General features: G+C 45.3%; 1 protein-coding gene across 1 annotated transcript; it reads left to right on the forward strand.

The window, feature by feature from the left end:
- The first annotated feature begins 6,177 nt into the window (after positions 1-6,177).
- CAV2 (caveolin 2) lies at positions 6,178-15,154 on the forward strand. Its single transcript, XM_079994447.1, has 3 exons — positions 6,178-6,418; positions 6,986-7,173; positions 12,791-15,154. The coding sequence occupies exons 1-3, from the start codon at positions 6,269-6,271 to the stop codon at positions 12,939-12,941; spliced, it is 489 nt and encodes a 162-aa protein (XP_079850573.1). The 5' UTR covers positions 6,178-6,268; the 3' UTR covers positions 12,942-15,154.
- The last annotated feature ends 4,396 nt before the right edge of the window (positions 15,155-19,550 follow it).

Here is a 19,550-nt window from a genome sequence, read left to right on the forward strand (position 1 = left end):
GGGAAGATAGCTGCTTTTTGTATATAAAATACAACAACAGCCTGTGGCTTGCAGATTAAACAGGAACATCCTCTACTTACGGATCAAAGGATAAACGAACTTGACCATTTTTCAATGTGGTTGTGCATTGTTTGGCACCTGACTGGCTCTGACTTGCCCATTTTTCACCAGTTAGGAATTCAAAAATACGACATACAGGTCAAGTGAGGGGAATTGGAGGTTGTGAATTCCTGTGTTTTTGTCCCTTAACTTGCCCCACTGGTAAATTAAAGAAGTTGAGATCAAGTGCCAACATACCACTACTGGTTTTAATTGGTCTTCACCCCAGCAAGCAAGCAGCATGAAGCAGCCCCACCCCCTCAAATTTCCAAAGCAAATTGCATTGGGATGTAAATTCAGAATTTTGCCTTTAGATGTGGTTATTCCTCATGCTCCAGAGAAGATCATAGGTGAGATCAGAAGTTGTTATAATTAAGAAAATAACAACAAATCTGCTACTGATGCTTGCAGTATGTTTCTGCATGAGCTCATACAGAGAAACAAACTCCTTTTTAGTGACAGAACAGGTATTTTATGTTGAGAGATTTGCACTCCACACATGCCCAGAATCAGTATGTCATATTTTATAGGGTTGAGGACTACAACTACTATTACTGCTAAATCGAGGGCTAGACACTTTACAGGTCAGAAACATTTATTTCTGCTTATTTCTGCTTAATAAATGCACTTTTAAGTCCTTAGCGCTCTTTACAGTAGTTCACACTGAGAGAGGACTTTAGTTGAGGACATAAACTTTGTAACTGTTGGAGAAGAATTAATAGGAAAATAATCAGACTTGCTTGTTTAGGGGCTGTTTGAATTTGACTAAACATGGAGTCTGGTAGATTTCCTCTGAACCAGGAGACAGGGCTAAAATAGCATGCATATCTGTAGTAAGTTTAGTAAAGTTTAGGTCTACAGACAACTCAGGTAGCTGTCAAGCAATCCTATACATGTCTACTCAGAAGTCCCATTGAGCTCAACAAGATGTACTCCCAGAAAAGTGAGTACAATGTTACAACCTGAATGGAATCAAGTAAGACAAAACTCCCAAATGCATACTGTAACTGGGTGATACCTAGAACCAAAATGTTAGTTGGCAAACTCTGGTTGACATCCTAGGGGCCAGGATCCCCATACTTTAGTGTGTGTAGCCACAGAGACTACCAGTGGCAAGGCTAGACCACACAGCCCCACAACCCTTGCCTCCCGCCATCAGTAACAGGGTGCAAATTCTTTTTTAAAAAGGTACACAACCATACCCCTGCAGTGCTCGTTCATTTAAATATAATAGAAGTTTAGTCCTCTACAATGCTTCTGTCTGCCTCAGAGAATGTACAGTAAAAGAGAGCCTAGAAAATGTTCATGTCCTTTGTTTTTATACTTGTAGGCTGCTTCGAAACCTATTTTGGCATTGGGTGGTATATAAATTAATAAATAATAATAAAGGGTGGGGGTGACAATATTGAACATGGTTCTCTGGGTATGCAGAGGGACAAGGTTATGAAATCCTATTCATAAATGTGCGCAGACAGCGTGAAAAGTCTTAAGCAACTCTTAGAGAAGCACTAGCAGACTTTAGTTATTTTTTATGAACACAGAGCCAGATAAGTGAAAAACAGGGTCCTATCTCAGAAGGCTAACAGTTCTCAGAAGGAAGATAAGGAAGAGATAGGTGCGAAGCCAGAATCGATACAAAAGTCATGTTGATAATAATAATAATAAATTGTATTTATATCCCGCCCTCCCCAGCCGAAGCCGGGCTCAGGGCGGCTAACAACATTAAAACAGTATGACATTATAAAACATTATAAAAATGAATTAAAATCAAAATTGATGGCAACCATAAACTAAAGCTTTGTAAAGATTGCCAGAGGAGGGGGTCAGGCTGCGCCCTGACCAAATGCCAGGTGGAACAGCTCTGTCTTGCAGGCCCTGCGGAAAGATGTCAAGTCCTGCAGGGCCCTTGTCTCTTGTGACAGAGCGTTCCACCAGGTTGGAGCTGCAGCCGAAAAAGCCCTGGCTCTAGTTGAGGCCAGCCTAACCTCTCTGAGGCCTGGGACCCTCAAGGTGTTTTTATTTGAAGATCGTAAGTCCCTCTGTGGGGCATACCAGGAGAGGCGGTCCCGTAGGTACGAGGGCCCTAGGCCGTATAGGGCTTTGAAGGTTAAAACCAGCACCTTAAACCTGATCCTGTACTCCACCGGGAGCCAGTGCAGCTGGTATAGCACCGGATGAATGTGATCTCTAAGCGAAGACCCCGTAAGGAGTCTCGCTGCGGCATTCTGCACCCGCTGGAGTTTCTGGGTCAGTCTCAAGGGCAGCCCCACGTAGAGCGAGTTACAATAATCCAGTCTGGAGGTGACCGTCGCGTGGATCACAGTGGCTAGGTCAGGGCGAGAGAGGTAAGGAGCCAACTGCTTAGCTTGGCAGAGATGAAAAAATGCCGCCTTTGTTATAGCTGCAATCTGCGCCTCCATGGAGAGGGAGGTATCGAAGATTACACCCAAACTCTTAACGGACGGTGCTGGCACTAATTGCACCCCCGCAAGAGATGGGAGTTGCCCCCTCAGTCCCATGTCGTCCCGTCCCAGCCAGAGGACCTCTGATGAAGCAGTGGAGGGTAAGCTGAGGTGAGGTTAAGGGAAAACATTGCTGCTGAAGATATAAGTTTTAAGGAAAGACTTGAAAGGGAAGCCCTAGCAATAGAAACTGGATCGGGGCCTAATCCCCATGCATCTTCACGAGGCTGCTTTTATTTCCATCTGCATCACCTTCTTAACTTCCATCTGCTTCAGGCACGTCAAGAAAAAAATTAAGCAGCTGCACAAACTGAGGCCATGAAGCCTGAAGAGTAATGCACTTCCAAAGACATTTACTTCTTAAAAGTAAATTCATACAAAGATTTGTTGCCACTCACTTTCAAGTAGGTGCCAGTGGCGTAGGAAGGGGGGTGCGGTGGGTGTGGGTCGGCCCAGGTGTCATCGCTGAGGGGGGGGGTGACAAAATGGCAAAAATATGTGTTTTTAAAATAAATAAATAAAAATTGGGCTCACAACACTTTTTTTTAAAAAAAAAAAAACCTCCTACACCCAGCGCACCCCCGTTCCTACGCCACTGGTAGCTAGGTGAGGCAGGAGGCAATGGGTGCCTACAGTGTGCCTGAGCCATGTGTTCCTCCTGAGGGGGAGGCAGTGGGCAGACAGCCTGCAAGCACCACACTGATTTTCCAAGCAGCGCAGGGCTTGCGTCTGCCCACCACCTCCGCCACCCTACAGCTGAAGGGGAGGCTGCAGAGAGGCTCCACACAGTGCGTCACCCCGCCCCCATGGGCAGCTTGCTTGGGTGGCTCACTCCCCTGGCTGCAGGACACGCACATCGCACCGGGCACCCGAGCAGCTAGCTATGCCACTGGTAGGTGCAGGGCTTCATATGAGCTGGAGTCTGCCAGATGTAAGCTGCTGGACCTATTTTCAGTGCCGCAGCTCAGACTCAAACCTAAGAAATAAGAAGAGTGCCTCTGAGCACATTCAGAGTGTTTTCCTTACAGCATTTACTAATACAGTCATACCTCGGGTTACACACGCTTCAGGTTGTGTGTTTCCATGATACGCACAGCGCCCAACCTAGAAGTACTGGAACGGGTTACCTCTGGGTTTTGGCACTCACACATGTGCAGAAGCACTAAATCGCGCTTTGCGCATGTGGCGAATCATTGAATTGCGACCTGCGCATACGCAGACGCAGCACTGCGGGTTGCGAACGCTGCAGGTTGCGAACATGCCTCCCACACAGATCACGTTCGCAACCCAAGCATCCACTGTATATATGTGATAAGAAGCATTTACGCTCCTCTGACTCCCTTTTTCAGTTTCTTTTCTCATTTCGCAATGAAGAATAACATGTCATGCATCTGATGCTGTGGGCTTTAGTCCATGGAAGTTATTTATTTTGTTTAAATGATTTTGGTGCTGCCTTTCAGGATCATAAGATCTTGCCACAGAGAAGCATAGATTAAAAAATTCTGTAAAACCACTGCAGCCGACCCCTTGTTCCCAACACAATAGTTTTGGGTGTTGCTGTTGTTGAACTTACCAGGTGTAGTGGTACAGCTGCTGTTTGATCCCATGTTTTTAAGAGTAAATCTGTAGCTGATTATCTGCATCTTTGGTCACACATCGCCACAATTAGAGAGTGGGTGTAAGGTTTTCTTTTCCATAGTCATGGTGGGTTGTGTCCAAATTGAGAAAAATACCATGGCTGTAGACATGTAGCCACCTGTTCCTTCAGCCAGTAAATGTTTGAGTTATGACCATGCACAAGTGAATACCCTTTTGCAGATGATGATGACGATGATGATTATCATCCTAGTATTCCAGAATTCTAATCTTGTGGGGCTATAGACTAGAAAAGGAACTACGCATTGGCCTGAGTTATGGCAAACCTGGCTATTGTTATGAAACTTTGCTTGCAACTAACGATTACTGCCATGGGCAGTACTTTGACTTGATACTTTGACTTGGGAGTGGGTGGCGCTGTGGTCTAAGCCACTGAGCCTCTTGGGATTGCAGATCAGAAGGTTGGCAGTTTGAATCTGTGCGACGAGGTGAGCTCCCATTGCTCTGACCCAGCTCCGGCCAACCTAGCAGTTTAAAAGCACACCTGTGCAAGTAGATAAATAGGTACCGTTGCAGTGGGAAGGTAAATGGCGTTTCCATGCACTCTGGCTTCCATCACGGTGTTCCATTGTGCCAGAAGTGGTTTAGTCCTGCTGGCCACATGGCCCGGAAAGCTGTCTGTGGACAAACGCTGGCTCCTTCAGCCTGAAAGTGAGATGAGCGCCACAACCCCTTTGACTGGACTTAACTGTCCAGGGGTCCTTTACTTTTTATCTGACTTGGTACCATAATCTCAACCTGCCATAGCTCTCCTCCCAAGCTGGACTTATACACTGACAGCTTGCACCGGTCAGAGGGAAGTGCTGAGATGTCCAGGAAAAGCAACAGAGTTGGCACTCTGCTCCCTCTATTTTCCTGCCTTATGTCTTCCACCAGAGTGACCAAAACTGTTTCCGACCCATGGCCAGGTGCAGGGCTTTTTTTTTCCAGCCGGAACTTGCCAGAGCTCAGTTCTGTCACCTCTCAGGTAGGAGCCATTGCCATTAGAGCGGTACCTTGGGTTACATACGCTTCAGGTTACAGACTCCGCTAGCCCAGAAATAGTACCTCAGGTTAAGAACTTTGCTTCAGGATGAGAACAGAAATTGTGCTCCAGCGGCACAGCAGCAGCAGGAGGCCCCATTAGCTAAAGTGGTGCTTCAGGTTAAGAACAGTTTCAGGTTAAGAACGGACCTCCAGAACAAATTACATACTTAACCCAAGGTACCACTGTATAAGAGAACAAAGGAGGTGTTCATGGTGAGTTCCGGCACCTCTTTTTCTGGGCTGGCCCAGGTGAAATGCCAGTTTGCAATGCACCTGACTGACCAGTATCTTTGAAAAATGCTGGACATTGCCGTCACTGCACCCACTACCTCCAGTGGTGACATGGGGGGTGTGACACACACACACACACACACCCCCCAAAACCCCACATTTTCTCTGAGGTAAGCCCCATTGATTCTGATGGAGTTAACGTCAAAAGAAGCATTGCTTAATATTTCAGCCTGGTTTAAAATTCCCCCATGTGTGTGTGTGACTTTTCAGGTCTAATTTGTCTGCGGGGAAAAAAAGAAACGTGCTTTCCCTTAGGGGTAACCACAGGGGTCCGGCGATGAAAAGAGGGGCTCTACTTTTGGCGGGAAGCGAAAGAGCACGCGCAGTGGCCCCTTTAGCGCTGGCCAAGTCTCCCTTTGCAAACGAAGCCCCGAGAAAGGTCGCTCGAGGTGGCCTCCTGGCTTCTCCCAAATGTTGTCTCAGAGGAGAGCGTCGGGTCTGAGCATGCGCGGGAGCCAGGCGGGCACCATCGGCCGCTTTCCACAATCTGCCGCTAAGCGCTGCTTTTTTTTTTTCTCAGTCCAGCCTCGCTGGTGGCTTACGGGAGCGGCGGCGCAGCTTGCCGTGGGTTTCTCCGGGGCGTGGTCTCGGGCTTTGCCCACTCCACCCAGCGACGCGATCCACGAGCACCCAAGGGTGGGGGAAAGAGGGGGACGTGGAGAGGTGGGGAGGAGGGGGGAGCTCCCCAGCCGCAGCCCAGGAAGACCTTGGGGAGCCAGGCTGCCCCAGCGACGATGGGGCTGGAGAAAGAGAAAGCGGACACCAAGATCTTCATGGATGAATACGGCTTCAACCGAAGCAGCAGCCCCGCTCTGTCGGACGCGGAGAAGAGCCTGGAGAAAACCCCGGACAGGGACCCGCGCGGGATTAACACGCATCTGAAGGTGAGCGAGGCCGCCTGACTCCGGTTTGCTTTCCGCATCCACACGTTACCGTGTCCCTCCTCCACCTGTTCCTGCCTCTGCTTTGCATTGCAGCGATCCGGGCTCCCTCCCTGGGCCATTGACTGTTGATTCCATTTAAGGCGATTTCAACCCGGCCAAAGAGTTACAAGTCGCCGTACTTTTGATTTTCTCTTTCCGGAGGTTGGAGGGGTAGCATGTCTTGTGGTGGTCCTATTATTGTTGTTGTTGTTGTTGTTGTTGTTATTCGTTGGTACTTGTGCCGATCGACTTAAAACGGATTGGAATTGCATTTCCACCTTCTCTGCGGTGCATTTAAAAAAAAAAAACAACAACAGAACTCTAGATCCATTTCAGGACATTTGAGTCGAAAGCGTGTGCCTGTTTGATTCAGCAGGATTCTTTCAGAACTGTAACAAAAGCAGCAGTTTAGCTTTGTGTTGGTTGCCCACTCGTCTCTCCCACCCACCCCCCTTTGCATAACTGTCCTTGTTGCGTTTCAAAACAGAGGCTTATGTCGCTGCTTGCTTGTTGTGTCTCTCGTTCCAGCTGGGATTTGCGGATGTGATTGCGGAGCCGGCGTCCACGCACTCCTTCGACAAAGTCTGGATCTGCAGCCACGCACTCTTCGAGCTCAGCAAATACCTGATCTATAAGATCCTGACGCTCTTCCTTGCGATCCCCTTGGCCTTTGTGGCAGGGATCCTCTTTGCCGTGCTCAGCTGTCTGCACATCTGGTAAGAACTCAGCTTCTTCTTCTGTCTGCTGACATTTTTAACATTATCCCCTGTTTGCCATATAGAATTAACACGGTGGACTTTGGGAATTATGAGGAACCATCTTTCATGCTTCTCCTAGGAGTCCTACCCCTCGCCACCTCTTCAGCTGGTAATTTTAGGGCCACTATTAATTATTTTATGTTAGTTTTGGGTAGCAGTCTGACCGCTTCTGAATCCAATGGGAACTTACTTAAATGTGTGCAAAAGATTGCATTTTTAAAGTCCTCCTTTCCTATGCACCACAACTGGAGTTGACCTTGCTCAGAAGTAAGGCCAGGCCCATCCATTCACATTGTTTTATTTCTGCACCCGACGGCAGAAATGTGCAGACTTGACCCACTAAAAAGCATTGCTTTTGATGCGACAGCAGGTGACATGTTCTATCTTTGATGGTCATACAGATTGTTTCAGCTGCAGCCATCAAGTGGTGAGCAGGCACATGTGAACCAGCCCTGTGTCCTTGCACATAATGGGATGTCAGCGGAATTCTGCATCCTACCACACATGCCTAATCCTTGCATCACAGTACCTCTCTTAAGAAGGTCACTGTTCTTCCCATTTTACAGATGGGCTTCTGAGGCAAAGAGATAACTTGCCTGAAGCCGTCAGGTAAGGTTGATTCTGACACAGGCCCGGCAGGTTGGGATGCTACAGTGCTTGTTATGCGTGTGAGCCCCAATCCTGCAAATAGATATGTATATGGGAGGCAGTAATATGCACATTAAGAGCACCTGCCTCTCCATTCTGGCTTGGAGTGGCTAGGAGCCTGCCCACCTGTCCGCCTGCTTCCTGGGCTGCTCCTCCACTGCTCTGGGTGGCAGGGAGGGTGGAATGCTGATACATCTCCTTGCCATGGGCACAAGGGAGCTCAGGTGTGTGTCTGTGCCAGTCTCACCAACAACTGAGGTCCAGTGCTGAGGGCCTTCTGGCGGTTCCCTCACTGCGAGAAGCCAAGTTACAGGGAGCCAGGCAGAGGACCTTCTCGGTAGTGGCACCCGCCGTGTGGAGCACCCTCCCACCAGATGTCAAAGAGAAGAACAACTATCAGACTTTTAGAAGACATCTGAAGGAAGCCCTGATTAGGGAAGCTTTTAATGTTTAACAGACCACTGTATTTTAATACTTTGTTGGAAGCCGCCCAGAGTGGCTGGGGAAACCCAGACAGATGGGTGAGGTATAAATAAATTATTATTATTATTATTACTACTACTACTACTACTAAAGTGCCAGAAAAACCAGGAGGTGAAACAGGAAGTACTTCATATGCAGAGGCATTATGAGAGTTCCAGGACACATTCCAGCCAGGCAAAAATGCTCAATTCTGAGTGCTATGTGAAGAGACCCATGGCTGTGTCAGATTCCTGCATCTGAGGTTCCCTACCACCTCTGTGCTAGGTATTTGTCATTCCAGATTTTTGAGCTGCTGTCTCAAAATTTGTGCTGTGCTTCCTGTCTTAATCCCATGAGTCCATTTTAGCTTGCAGCATCAATTGCAGGGTGATAGCTGAGCTGACTCAGCATGTCTGGTACCTGCAAAAGCACCACAATAGCTAAAGAAAACTGAGAGCATCCTGTGTGTTTCTGGCTGAGCTGTGGCCTGTCCCATGCCGACCCAGTTCCTTGCTTGATTATTTGCTCGTTGAAATGTATCGTTTCTTACTTTTATTTGACTTTATGGACCTTGTGGACACATTAAATGGGATTACACTGAATCAAAGTGCTCAACCCATTGAGCCCTTTGTCATCTACTCTGCCTGGCAACTGCTGTTCAGGTTCTCTTTCCCGTCATGTTCCACCAGATCCTTTCGCACTGCAATGGGGAACCTGTGGCCCACTGGCAGAATTTGCCATAATTTTGCACAGCTCAAAGAGATGGGGTGGCACAGAGATAGATTGGGGGGAAGAGGGAAAAGAGGAAAAGAGAGGTAGACAAAGCTGCAATACTGCTGACTCCACCCACTTTTGGCTATGGCTCCACCCACCATGAGTTGACTTTTCCCATGGCTCAACAGCCCTTTGTAGGAAAGGATTCCCCGGCCTGCTTTAACTGGAGAAGCTGGAAATGAACACTGGGGACTTTTGCAAGTAATGTGTGTGCTCTGCCACTGAAGTACGGTCCCCGTTCCACATAATTAGGACTGCATTTTCTAGTTGTAACCCTCTTTGAAATCGATCACTGTTTTATGTGTCTCCCCACACTGAGAAAGGAATCAAGAGTGTGATATTACAACTGGGGAGGTTCACAAATTCATATTGATGCTCTTGTTCACAGTAATCAACATTTGACAGAAAGAATTTGGAGGCATGTATCATCCATATTTTGTAAGAGAGAGGCTTTGGGTAAGGGTTAACAACTATCAGAAATGAAAGCATTGAGCAAAATCATATGAAAGGGCATCTGTTGCTTGTGCCAAGTATTTGCTAAATGAAAACCTATACCCTTGAGAGAAACACCATGCCATTGCTGATGCTCCATCACTTTGGTGCTACTGAAGAGACAATTGAAACAAAATATTTTAAAAGCGCATATTTGAAATCTTATTCAGTTTCATTTCAAAAGGTCACCTCCCTCCCGCCCAGCCATAACTGGGTACCCAACTATATTGACTATGTTGGAGAAGTTTGGTAATCACTTTGGATGAATGTGTCAACACAACCTTGGTCAAATGGCAGTGTTTAACCCAACTTGCATGCGTGAAACACCCCCCCCCCCGCCCATTTTATCCTAACAACAACCCAGTGAGGTAGATTAGGCTGAGAGGCAGTGACTGGCTCAAGGTCGCCCAGGGAACTTGGTGGCTGAGAAGAGGGGACTTGAAACCCTTGGCTTGTCCACACCAGAGTTTACTGTGTGATTGCCGCTATTCATCTTTCCATTTAATTTGGATCGTCCCCATGACATTACCCTCAAAACACCACCAATGATTACACTTCCCCCCTGTGAATTTGGGTTTATCCAATAGGGGGATCATCCAATAAATGGGAGGAAATTGGGCTGCACTCAGGGTCACAGGCAATTTGTTTCAGTGTTTTAGGGTGAGTGGCTTTCTGCTTCTCTTTTGATCCCCAAAAACTGTGCAAGGGCTGACATGTGGATGAGAGGCTGCTTGCTCTTTCCACCAACCACTCCACGTTGGATGATGCTCAGAAGGAGGAATACGGGCCATACTTGTACTTCTCTGCAGAATCAGGAGCCCTGAAGACACAAGGCTCAACCTTTGCCTAATATGTGGAGCTAGAGGTGTGTGTGGATTGGTGCAGGGTGAGGCCAGGAGGCAATTCCCACCCCACCCCCCACCCCTACAGAAGGCTAATATCGGCTGAGAGCAATTTATTAAAAAATGTTTGCTTCAATGTAGTGATTAGTAATAGGCCCAAATTGCTTGCCAGGATCAAATTTGGCTTTTATTACAAAGTACAAAAATTAAACAAGTATTATTTCATTTTATTGTTAAACACCTTAAAATACATTGAAAAACCTTTCAGGTGGCTTGTGTATGGATCAATCATCCTGATTTGAGAATGGTGGCTATTTACTGATGTGCTGATTTGCTTGAGGGGAGGTTACCCCACACTTTCCAGGGTGTGTTCCCATCACTTTCCTTATTGCAAAAAGTCTGATCTGGGGAAGCAGATGTGTTGCACAAGGCCTGCCAATCAACTATCGTTGTGCAACCCAAATTTGCTGGTATGCGATTGACTCCTGCTCCAAATAGCAACAGGCTTGAAGCGCTCTGGGAGAATCCTTGCCTGGTGCCAAAATGAGGTTGGTGCCAGCAAGGTCTCCCTAAGAAGGAAATTCCACAAGTGGAGGGGGCCACTACCGAGAAGGCTCTGTCTGTGGTTGCCACCAGATGGTGGGAACACCTGGACAAAAGCTTCTGAAGATGACTTGGATACACATGCAAATTGGAATACATTTGATTGGGGTTCTTTGGTGCATTTGATATACAATTCAAACATCTGAAAAGCTAAAAGAGAAAAGACTTAGATCAGTTTATTATTTTTTTCATAACAATGTCACTTAATGTCTTCCTGGTTTTCACCCTACAACGCCCCTGAAGAATGTACTCTCATTTCAGCTGTGCTTGTAAAAAATAAAAAAAAATTCTAATAAAAAAAAATTCTAAAGGTGGAGTCATTGTTCTTTTTTCCTGTGGAATCCCTTTGGTTTGGGAGCATGTAATTCTTGCTTGTTTTGAGGGCAGGGTAGTGAATTCCTCTCAAACACTCCCAGTGCCCTTTGGGAAAGAGCCAAAGCAACTCCACTGTGGGGGAGATTGCTAGATACCCTGGCCTTGGCCAGTTCCACAAGAGGCAGTTAATTCCAGCCACAATATTTTGTTTCTTCAGCCTGGAAAAGCGAGACCCTGTTATTAACCTGCCTCAGAACGATGTACGTTGGGAGGAACAACATTCTCCTGTGTGGAGAAGCGTTTTGGAAACCCTCCTTTAGGAAGCATTGCTGAAGTGCCAAGAGAGAGGAGTTGTTGCAGTGTTAGCATGCCAAAAATTTGCACAAGAGCTTGACCTCACATTCCTTCAGCACCCAGAACTCTCTGTGACTAGAGAAGCAGTTGAGTTGCAGATCCACGTTGGAGGGCAGGGTGTTTTACCTCTCTGTGGTCTAAATTTTGCACCTCTCCCCATCCACAGACAAGCCTTGTTACACTGGGAACAGAATTAGGTTTTGTTTTGGGGGCAGGATACAGTAGCATGCTTTTTTTAAAAAAAAAAAAGTGCTACTGTTACTGTTTTAGCATTGCTTGAACCTTTCCCCTCTGGCAGGTTTAGTTACATTGGTGGCCATAGTTACACTATCTGTTAGGTATGAAAGAACAATCTGAATCTGTGCCAGTACCAACCACCAGTTGAGTGAGCTGTTTGCAGGCTTGTTAAAAGGCAGGTTGCCTCTCCACATTCCTCTGTTGCTTACAATGGATCTTTCTCCTTTCCTTTTGGCCGTAGACTTAAATCAAGGAAGAAATGTCAAGAAGCACATTACAGTGATACCTCGGGTTACATATGCTTCAGGTTACAGACTCCGCTAACCCAGAAATAGTGCTTCAGGTTAAGAACTTTGCTTCAGGATGAGAACAGAAATCGGGCTCCGGTGGCGCGGCAGCAGCAGGAGGCCTCATTAGCTAAAGTGGTGCTTCAGGTTAAGAACAGTTTCAGGTTAAGTACGGACCTCCGGAACGAATTAAGTACTTAACCCGAGGTACCACTGTACATGTCCTGCATGAGTATTTGCCTATGTGTTGCCTATGTGTTACTTCTGAGTAAACATCGGCAGCAAGGAACTGCAAAGTAGAAATTTGGGGGCTATGAAGATAGGCATTTGTCATTTTGTGGATTTCTCTGTAAATCCAGCTTTATGTTGGAGTGCTAGAATTCAGCCATGCCCAGGATTTGTCAAACCATACCCTGAGCAAATGTGCTGGATCAGTTTTGTGCATAACAACAATAATTCTAATTTGTTTATTTAACAAACCATGAGAATAGCAGAACTTAATGGCCGGTGCTTCAGAAAGTGTCGTTCATTTAAACTTTCTCTTTTTCTTCTCTTTTCTAGGATTGTGGTTCCTTTCACAAAGTCTTGCCTTATGGCTTTGCCCTCCGTGCAAGCTGTATGGAAGAGTGTGACAGATGTTTTCATTGCACCGTTATATCACAGTGTAGGAAGGTGCTTTGCATCAGTCGACATACGTCTTGTCCAAGAGTGAACATCTGGGAACTAACGCTACTCTAGTCTTAAACAATGTTAAGCCTCCTTGCTGAATAATTCATTCCAAATTACTACTGTTTAAATGGCTGGCTTTTTTTTTTTACCTCTTCTTCCATCAGGGTTGCACTTTTCTGGAAACAAAACTTGCTTTGGGAATGGGGAAAAAATGTTAAGAAAAAATAATTCCATTTTCTAAATGAAAAATAACAGGCTGTATTTGACATCACTTTATTTTAATGGTACTATCATTGTCTGGTCCCCACAGATGTGTCATGGGGACTTACATGACCACATCACATATGCCTGCCCAGACATGTATTACTACAATGAATTCTAACTACAAGAAGTCACTGTGCACTGTATCAACTAAAACGGTATCTATTGTATTACCCAATTTCTTTGACAGCTAATACCTGGCCTATTTTATGCATGTTTTACTATACAGCTCACTCTCAGAATTCTAAATGTATCCAGAATATTGTTTGTTACTCCTGGGGGGGGGGGGGAATCTTCATCTGAATCCTAATTTAAGTCTTCTCTTTCAGCAACATCTAGCACCCTATAAAACAAAGGTAAGGAACATCTGGCCCTCCAGCTGTTGCTGCACTAATCTACAGCTCCCATCATCTCTGACCATTGGTCATTCTAGTTGGGACTGATGAAGTCCAGCACTGTCTAGAGGACCACGGGTTCTGCAAACATGTTCTAGAATCAATCAAGTCTACTTGGCATAAACCTACCAGCAATACTTGTAGTCTCTCAGATCCAGTGGCTTCCAGTGCACTAAGTGCACAGCTCAAGGCCAGATTGAGTCCGTCTGGATGCCCTTGGTCATTAATGGGATCTAGGGACTTGGGCCATAGTTGGAGTCTCAAAAGCAGCAGGTAGGGAATCCATATTGGTCAGGCAAGGGCCTCGGCTAATGTTTATAGCAACTCATAAGCATTGCCAAATGCAGGGATCAATGCTGCACTTCCCTCCTCCCTTCCATAAAGAAAACCATTGGATGTCTGAAGACCTATTCCTTAGGAGTTCATTAGTCTCAGACTAATCTCAGACTCAAATAATGAGAATCCCAGTTCAGACACCGGAACCCCTGACAACATGGTGCTCAACCATGTTCCAAGATGCCCATGGAGGAATGCAGGCAACTGCTCTTTTTTGACCCAGTGAATTGAGAAGCTCATACATTAGCTCTATATTTTGCATACATGGGATATGGGGTTCTCAACTGGGGTAACAAATCACACCACCCCTAAAGGGCTTTGCTGAATATTGCCCTCTTATTGCCTCGGGGTGGTGGGTTACATTTATGTGGCATTTTCTTGATCATAGTGTAACTCTTGGGATTTTATGAGGTTCTTCTGCAGATGTGGACACAGCTCAGGATCCACAGAATTGTGTGCACAGATTTATACAATACTGTTGCATAAGGGAATTAAGTACTTGCCTACTATGCAAACCCGTAAGAATCAAAAGGAAGGGAGAAAGGTTACTTCAAAATTACGGTAACTGCTTGAAACAAGGTGTTAACTTGGGTAGAAAATCTTGATGCTTTTATTTAATGAAACTCTTTTGCTGTACATATTGTGTTTTTATGTAAATGGTATGTAACAAATTGCCTTGAAGTCTTATTTTTACGGTCTCCATATTCTTGCCAAGCTTTTATTTTAAAGAAGCAGGATGCTTCAGCCAATCACCTGCTCATCACTCTGTAAGTGCCATGCATACAAGTCCAGAAAGGTTTCTTGAAGGGAGGAGCTACTGAACTGCCTTCTCCACAAGAACCTGAAGCAGAATCCTGTTGTGCCTGAGACAGTAGTAGAGCATTCCACATGGAAGTGGGTATTCTCTGCTTCTGATCTCCCCAAATTTTTTTCCAAAGAGGGCTGTGTGTGGTTGTAGATATATGGCCTATGTTCCCCACTTGTGCAGTTTCTGTGCATGGAGATACTAGCATGAAATGATTTTGGGTGCCTGAGAATCTCTAGAGGGAGGCCAATGACCTTTTAAATGAGTGGGGTTTGTTGTCTAGATTTTGAACTGAAATGAAAATCACTGAAATTCTGATATGCAATTCATAAATACACCAAATACTCTGTATGATTCCACTTCGAGACCTAAATGCTGTGTTCTAAGCTATGCCAAAGATTCTGAACAAAGACTCTGTATTTTCAAAGTATTTTTATTAAAATGGTATGTTGAACATTTGAGCTTTTCTGCCTTTGCTGTTTAGCAGCAACACTGTTTAATAATTCATATGATAAACATGTTCTCTTGCGGAAGAAAAGAGTTGCATTTAAAAATTCTGTTCTCAAATCTTTGCTGTCCCCAAGCTTATTGACTGTCAGCCATGTTACTTGAAACCCTAATAACAAAGGTTATTTTTCATGCAGCTTCAATAAATAGTTTTATATGCATGCCCTGACCCAAGCAAATTGTACTTACTTTGAACTAAACTGATGTTGTATGAATAATATATATAAGCACAAAACAGTAGACTAAAATTTATTTGGTGATCTAAAAGACAAAGGTGCTACTACCGGAAGACATGGATTCGCCCCCCCCCCCCATTCATAGTAAACACTTTTGAGTTCTTCTCCTTGGTCTAAACTAGGGCTGCACCACCATGTGCATCTACCTGCCAGTAAGTCTCATTTAACACAGTGGGATTTGGCTTGAAGTAAACATGCATGGGATTGGGCTTCCCAATTGCAGTTCTACGCCTGTGTCCAGTTCCATATAATTTATTTATTAAATTGCTTTTTAAAAAAAATAGAAATGTCTAAGCAATTCATATAAAAAAAACAATTGAACGGGGTTTGCACACACATTCCAAATTATCAAGTGTATTTTAGCAACCATAAATATTTTCAGAGCTGAGCTACTGCCTGACTATTTTTCACACCCTTGTTCTCGAATTTCCAGGCAAAATTCAACCTTAAAACATGAAAACGTACAAAGAGCCTTGCTCGGTCAGCCCAGAAGCCCAGCTGGTCCTGTATCCTGTTCTCAGTGACCAACCAGGTGCTTATGGAGACTTTCAAGCTATAAAGCCCATCACAGTTTGGGACTAGGGTGCTTGAAAGACTGCCTGTCTCCGCATGTGCCTGCTTGTACAGTGAGATCTTGAACAGATGCCCTCCTTTGAGTGTCCCCACCTTCTGAGTTGTAACAGGAGCCTACCAGAGAAAAGGTTCTTAGAATAATAGAATTGTAGAGTTGGAAGGGACCTGGAGGGTCATTCTGCAGTGCCGGAATCTCAACTAAAGCATACATGGACTGCTCACCCCATGGATGGGACTTGCTTGGCACCTACATTTTGCTGCCATGTGAAGCCAGTTTTGTCCTTCCAGGCCCATTTATGTGGGGGGTTTTTTAATCTCTGCTGAGATTTTATGCTGCCTTTTAAATAGACTGCCTAGACTGACCACATAAGCATCCCCAAAACAGAAGAGCCACATCACCAAACAATGAGACAAAGGGGGCACAGATTTGCCTAAGATTTGCATGTGCTAATTGATATGCATAGAAGCCATTTTAGAAATAGTTGCCGTCATTTACATAGAAATTCAGTACATCTCACCAGGGTGGGGAATACTGTGGTCTTGTGTGTCTGCCCTGTCTGCTCTTCAGCAGCTAACGGTTGATGAACAACTTGCTCTTCCTGCATGTGGTTCTTTATATTTGAACTGGGTGCAGACCAGACAGCCCTTCTAACAGAAGACACTGTCAGATAGAAAACGGTCCTCTGTAATGTAGGGCACACAGCCTCCTATACTTTGCTATGTTCAATTTTGCTTTGTATGTTCATGCTTTGTTGCATTTTTATTTATTTAAGGCACTCCTTAACTGCCTATCGAAAATGTATTCCCCCCCCCAAAAAAAAAAAACATAGTACAAATATAAAGACATCAAAAATTCACAATCCGGGTTGCAACACCCTTTACAACAGAGCTTGGTGGGTATTGAATTGAGGGGAGTGTCCCTCTGCTCAGCTCCACCCAAAAAGGGATGCTAGTGTCCTCCACTAATGTGGAGCATCTCGTTCCACCTGACCAACAGGCAGGCAGGAGGATCCCTGGTAGCATTAGCTCACAGGAAGCCCCCAAATAGGGCATTCCATGGGAGGAGATGGTCTGAACATGCCTGGGATCCACTGAATGCTAAACCAGCCCCACTGCTGTCACTTGATGGCATCAGGCCTGATTGGGGCCTGATTTGTGTGCCCTCTCCAGTTTGATGCAGCAGTTTGCCTCTCCCTGTTGTCTTCTGCCCTGGCTGGCATGAACAAGAGCGGAAGATGTGGCCGTGTCTTGGCTGTTTCATCACTGCGCACCAGGCAGTGATGAAACAAGAGATATGGACTGTCCTGAAAGATAAATGAAACTGCCAACAGCAGTACAGTACCGCCATTTGATCTCTGGCCCACAATCCTGTTGCAAAATATAAAAGCTGAACTCAGCCAAACAACACACAGGCAACAATATTTTGTGTGGCAAGTTGCATTTAGGAAAGTTTTAAGGGTGGGGTAGAAATGGCTATTTCTATTACTGTACATTGGCATTTTATGAGTGGCAAAATTAATTCCTTTGCACTTGGAAGGATGAGAGAGGTGACCAAGCTACCATAAGGTAGGATAAGGTTACCAGACTTTTTTTTCAATGAATCCGGGGACACTTTTCAACTTGAATGGATTTTGTATGGGGACTGAACAACCTTGATGGCAGAAAGTGAAGAGGAATTAAAGAACCTTTTAATGAGGGTGAAAGAGAAGAGCTCAAAATATGGTCTGAAGCTCAACATCAAAAAAACGAAGATCATGGCCACTGGTCCCATCACCTCCTGGCAAATAGAAGGGGAAGAAATGGAGGCAGTGAGAGATTTTACTTTCTTGGGCTCCATGATCACTGCAGATGGTGACAGCAGTCACAAAATTAAAAGACACCTACTCCTTGGGAGAAAGGCGATGGCAAACCTAGACAGCATCTTGAAAAGCAGAGACATCACCTTGCCAACAAAGGTCCGTATAGTTAAAGCTATGGTTTTCCCAGTAGTGATGTATGGAAGTGAGAGCTGGACCATAAAGAAGGCTGATCGCCAAAGAATTGATGCTTTTGAATTATGGTCCTGGAGGAGACTCTTGAGAGTCCCATGGACTGCAAGAAGATCAAACACATCCATACCGAAGGAAATCAGCCCTGAGTGCTCACTGGAAGGACAGATCGTGAAGCTGAGGCTCCAGTACTTTGGCCAGCTCATGAGAAGAGAAGACTCCCTGGAAAAGACCCTGATGTTGGGAAAGATGGAGGGCACAAGGAGAAGGGGACAACAGAGGACGAGATGGTTGGACAGTGTTTTTGAAGCCACAAACATGAGTCTGACCAAACTGCGGGAGGCAGTGGAAGACAGGAGTGCCTGGCGTGCTCTGGTCCATGGGGTCACGAAGAGTCGGACACGACTAAACGACTAAACAACAACAATGGGGACTGATGTGTAAATCCGGGGACTGTCCCCAGGAAATGGGGACGTCCGGTAACCTTAGGGTAGGAAGGTCACCAGAGGGCTGTTTCGACATCTGCTGGTGGGGCTGAAACAACCAGTATACCAAATGAGATGTACACCATGGTAAGTTACCAGATGATAATGGCCCTCTGTGTCTGTATCTACATCTGTATCCACCCACTCTGTTCATTCTCAACACTAAACGATCTGCAGTGAGTCTGAAAGATCTCAGTGGGACACAGGAAAGGGAGCGGCCTTTAAAGTATGGAACACTGAACCAACAAGATGGAAATATAAAATAATAGGAGGTTTTGCAGCATCATTCTTCTTCAGGCTACCTTTTCCACTCTCTTTCTCCCAGACACAACCAGCAGCCACACCCTGGATTCTATGATTCCAACACAAGGAAAATAGTTCGCAGGGTGTGTGTGTGTGTGTGTGTGTGTGGTTCACCTTCATCAACATTCCTAGAATGTACAATGTAATTTTGGCAAAACAAGAGACAGGACTTGGCCCTTCATGTACATTGTAAAAGCCCAAGCCTTGTTCCTGGTTTTATTATAATTACCGACAAATACAATCCACCCTAGTAAGACAACTTCTTTTTTTATCCTGGCACTGCTGATATGTTTGCATCAGCATCAGTAATAATAATAATAATAATAATAATAATAATAATAATAATAATAATAATAATTGAACACACATAATCTGTGGGCTGTTTATTTGCATACTTTTTTTTCCTTTTGTCACCCACCTACAGATGACTCCAAGCTTCGGAGGCAAAAGCTGCCGCGTTGGAAGAAAAAAGCTTTCGAAACTGTTACTTCGAGTAGATGTAAAAGAAAGCCCCATGAATCCACATGTATTATATTATTCTTTATTTCCATGGCAAAAGCACCAAGGATCCTCGTGATCGCTCATAAACCCTGACTGAATCAGGCTTCTGGTGTTCATGGGGAAACCACGCAAGACATGGGGAGGCAGCGATAGGAAGGAAGCGGGAAAGGCCCTTCTTTCTCCAAACCAAATTTTTTTTAAAAAAAACCCGGACGCGCAAAGTCAACACGGTGTCCGTTTTCTTTAACCAGACACTAACCGC

The sequence above is a fragment of the Podarcis cretensis genome, assembly GCF_951804945.1.
Source record: "Podarcis cretensis genome assembly, chromosome: 10".
NCBI lineage: Eukaryota > Metazoa > Chordata > Lepidosauria > Squamata > Lacertidae > Podarcis > Podarcis cretensis.

What these genes read in the sequence shown, in the direction of transcription:
- CAV2 (XM_079994447.1), top strand. Translation starts at nt 6,269, where the DNA reads ATGGGGCTGGAGAAAGAGAAAGCGGACACCAAGATCTTCATGGATGAA. An exon ending in GGATTAACACGCATCTGAAG is followed by an intron (nt 6,419 to 6,985) that starts GTGAGCGAGGCC and finishes CTCTCGTTCCAG; the next exon opens with CTGGGATTTGCGGATGTGAT. An exon ending in CTCAGCTGTCTGCACATCTG is followed by an intron (nt 7,174 to 12,790) that starts GTAAGAACTCAG and finishes TCTCTTTTCTAG; the next exon opens with GATTGTGGTTCCTTTCACAA.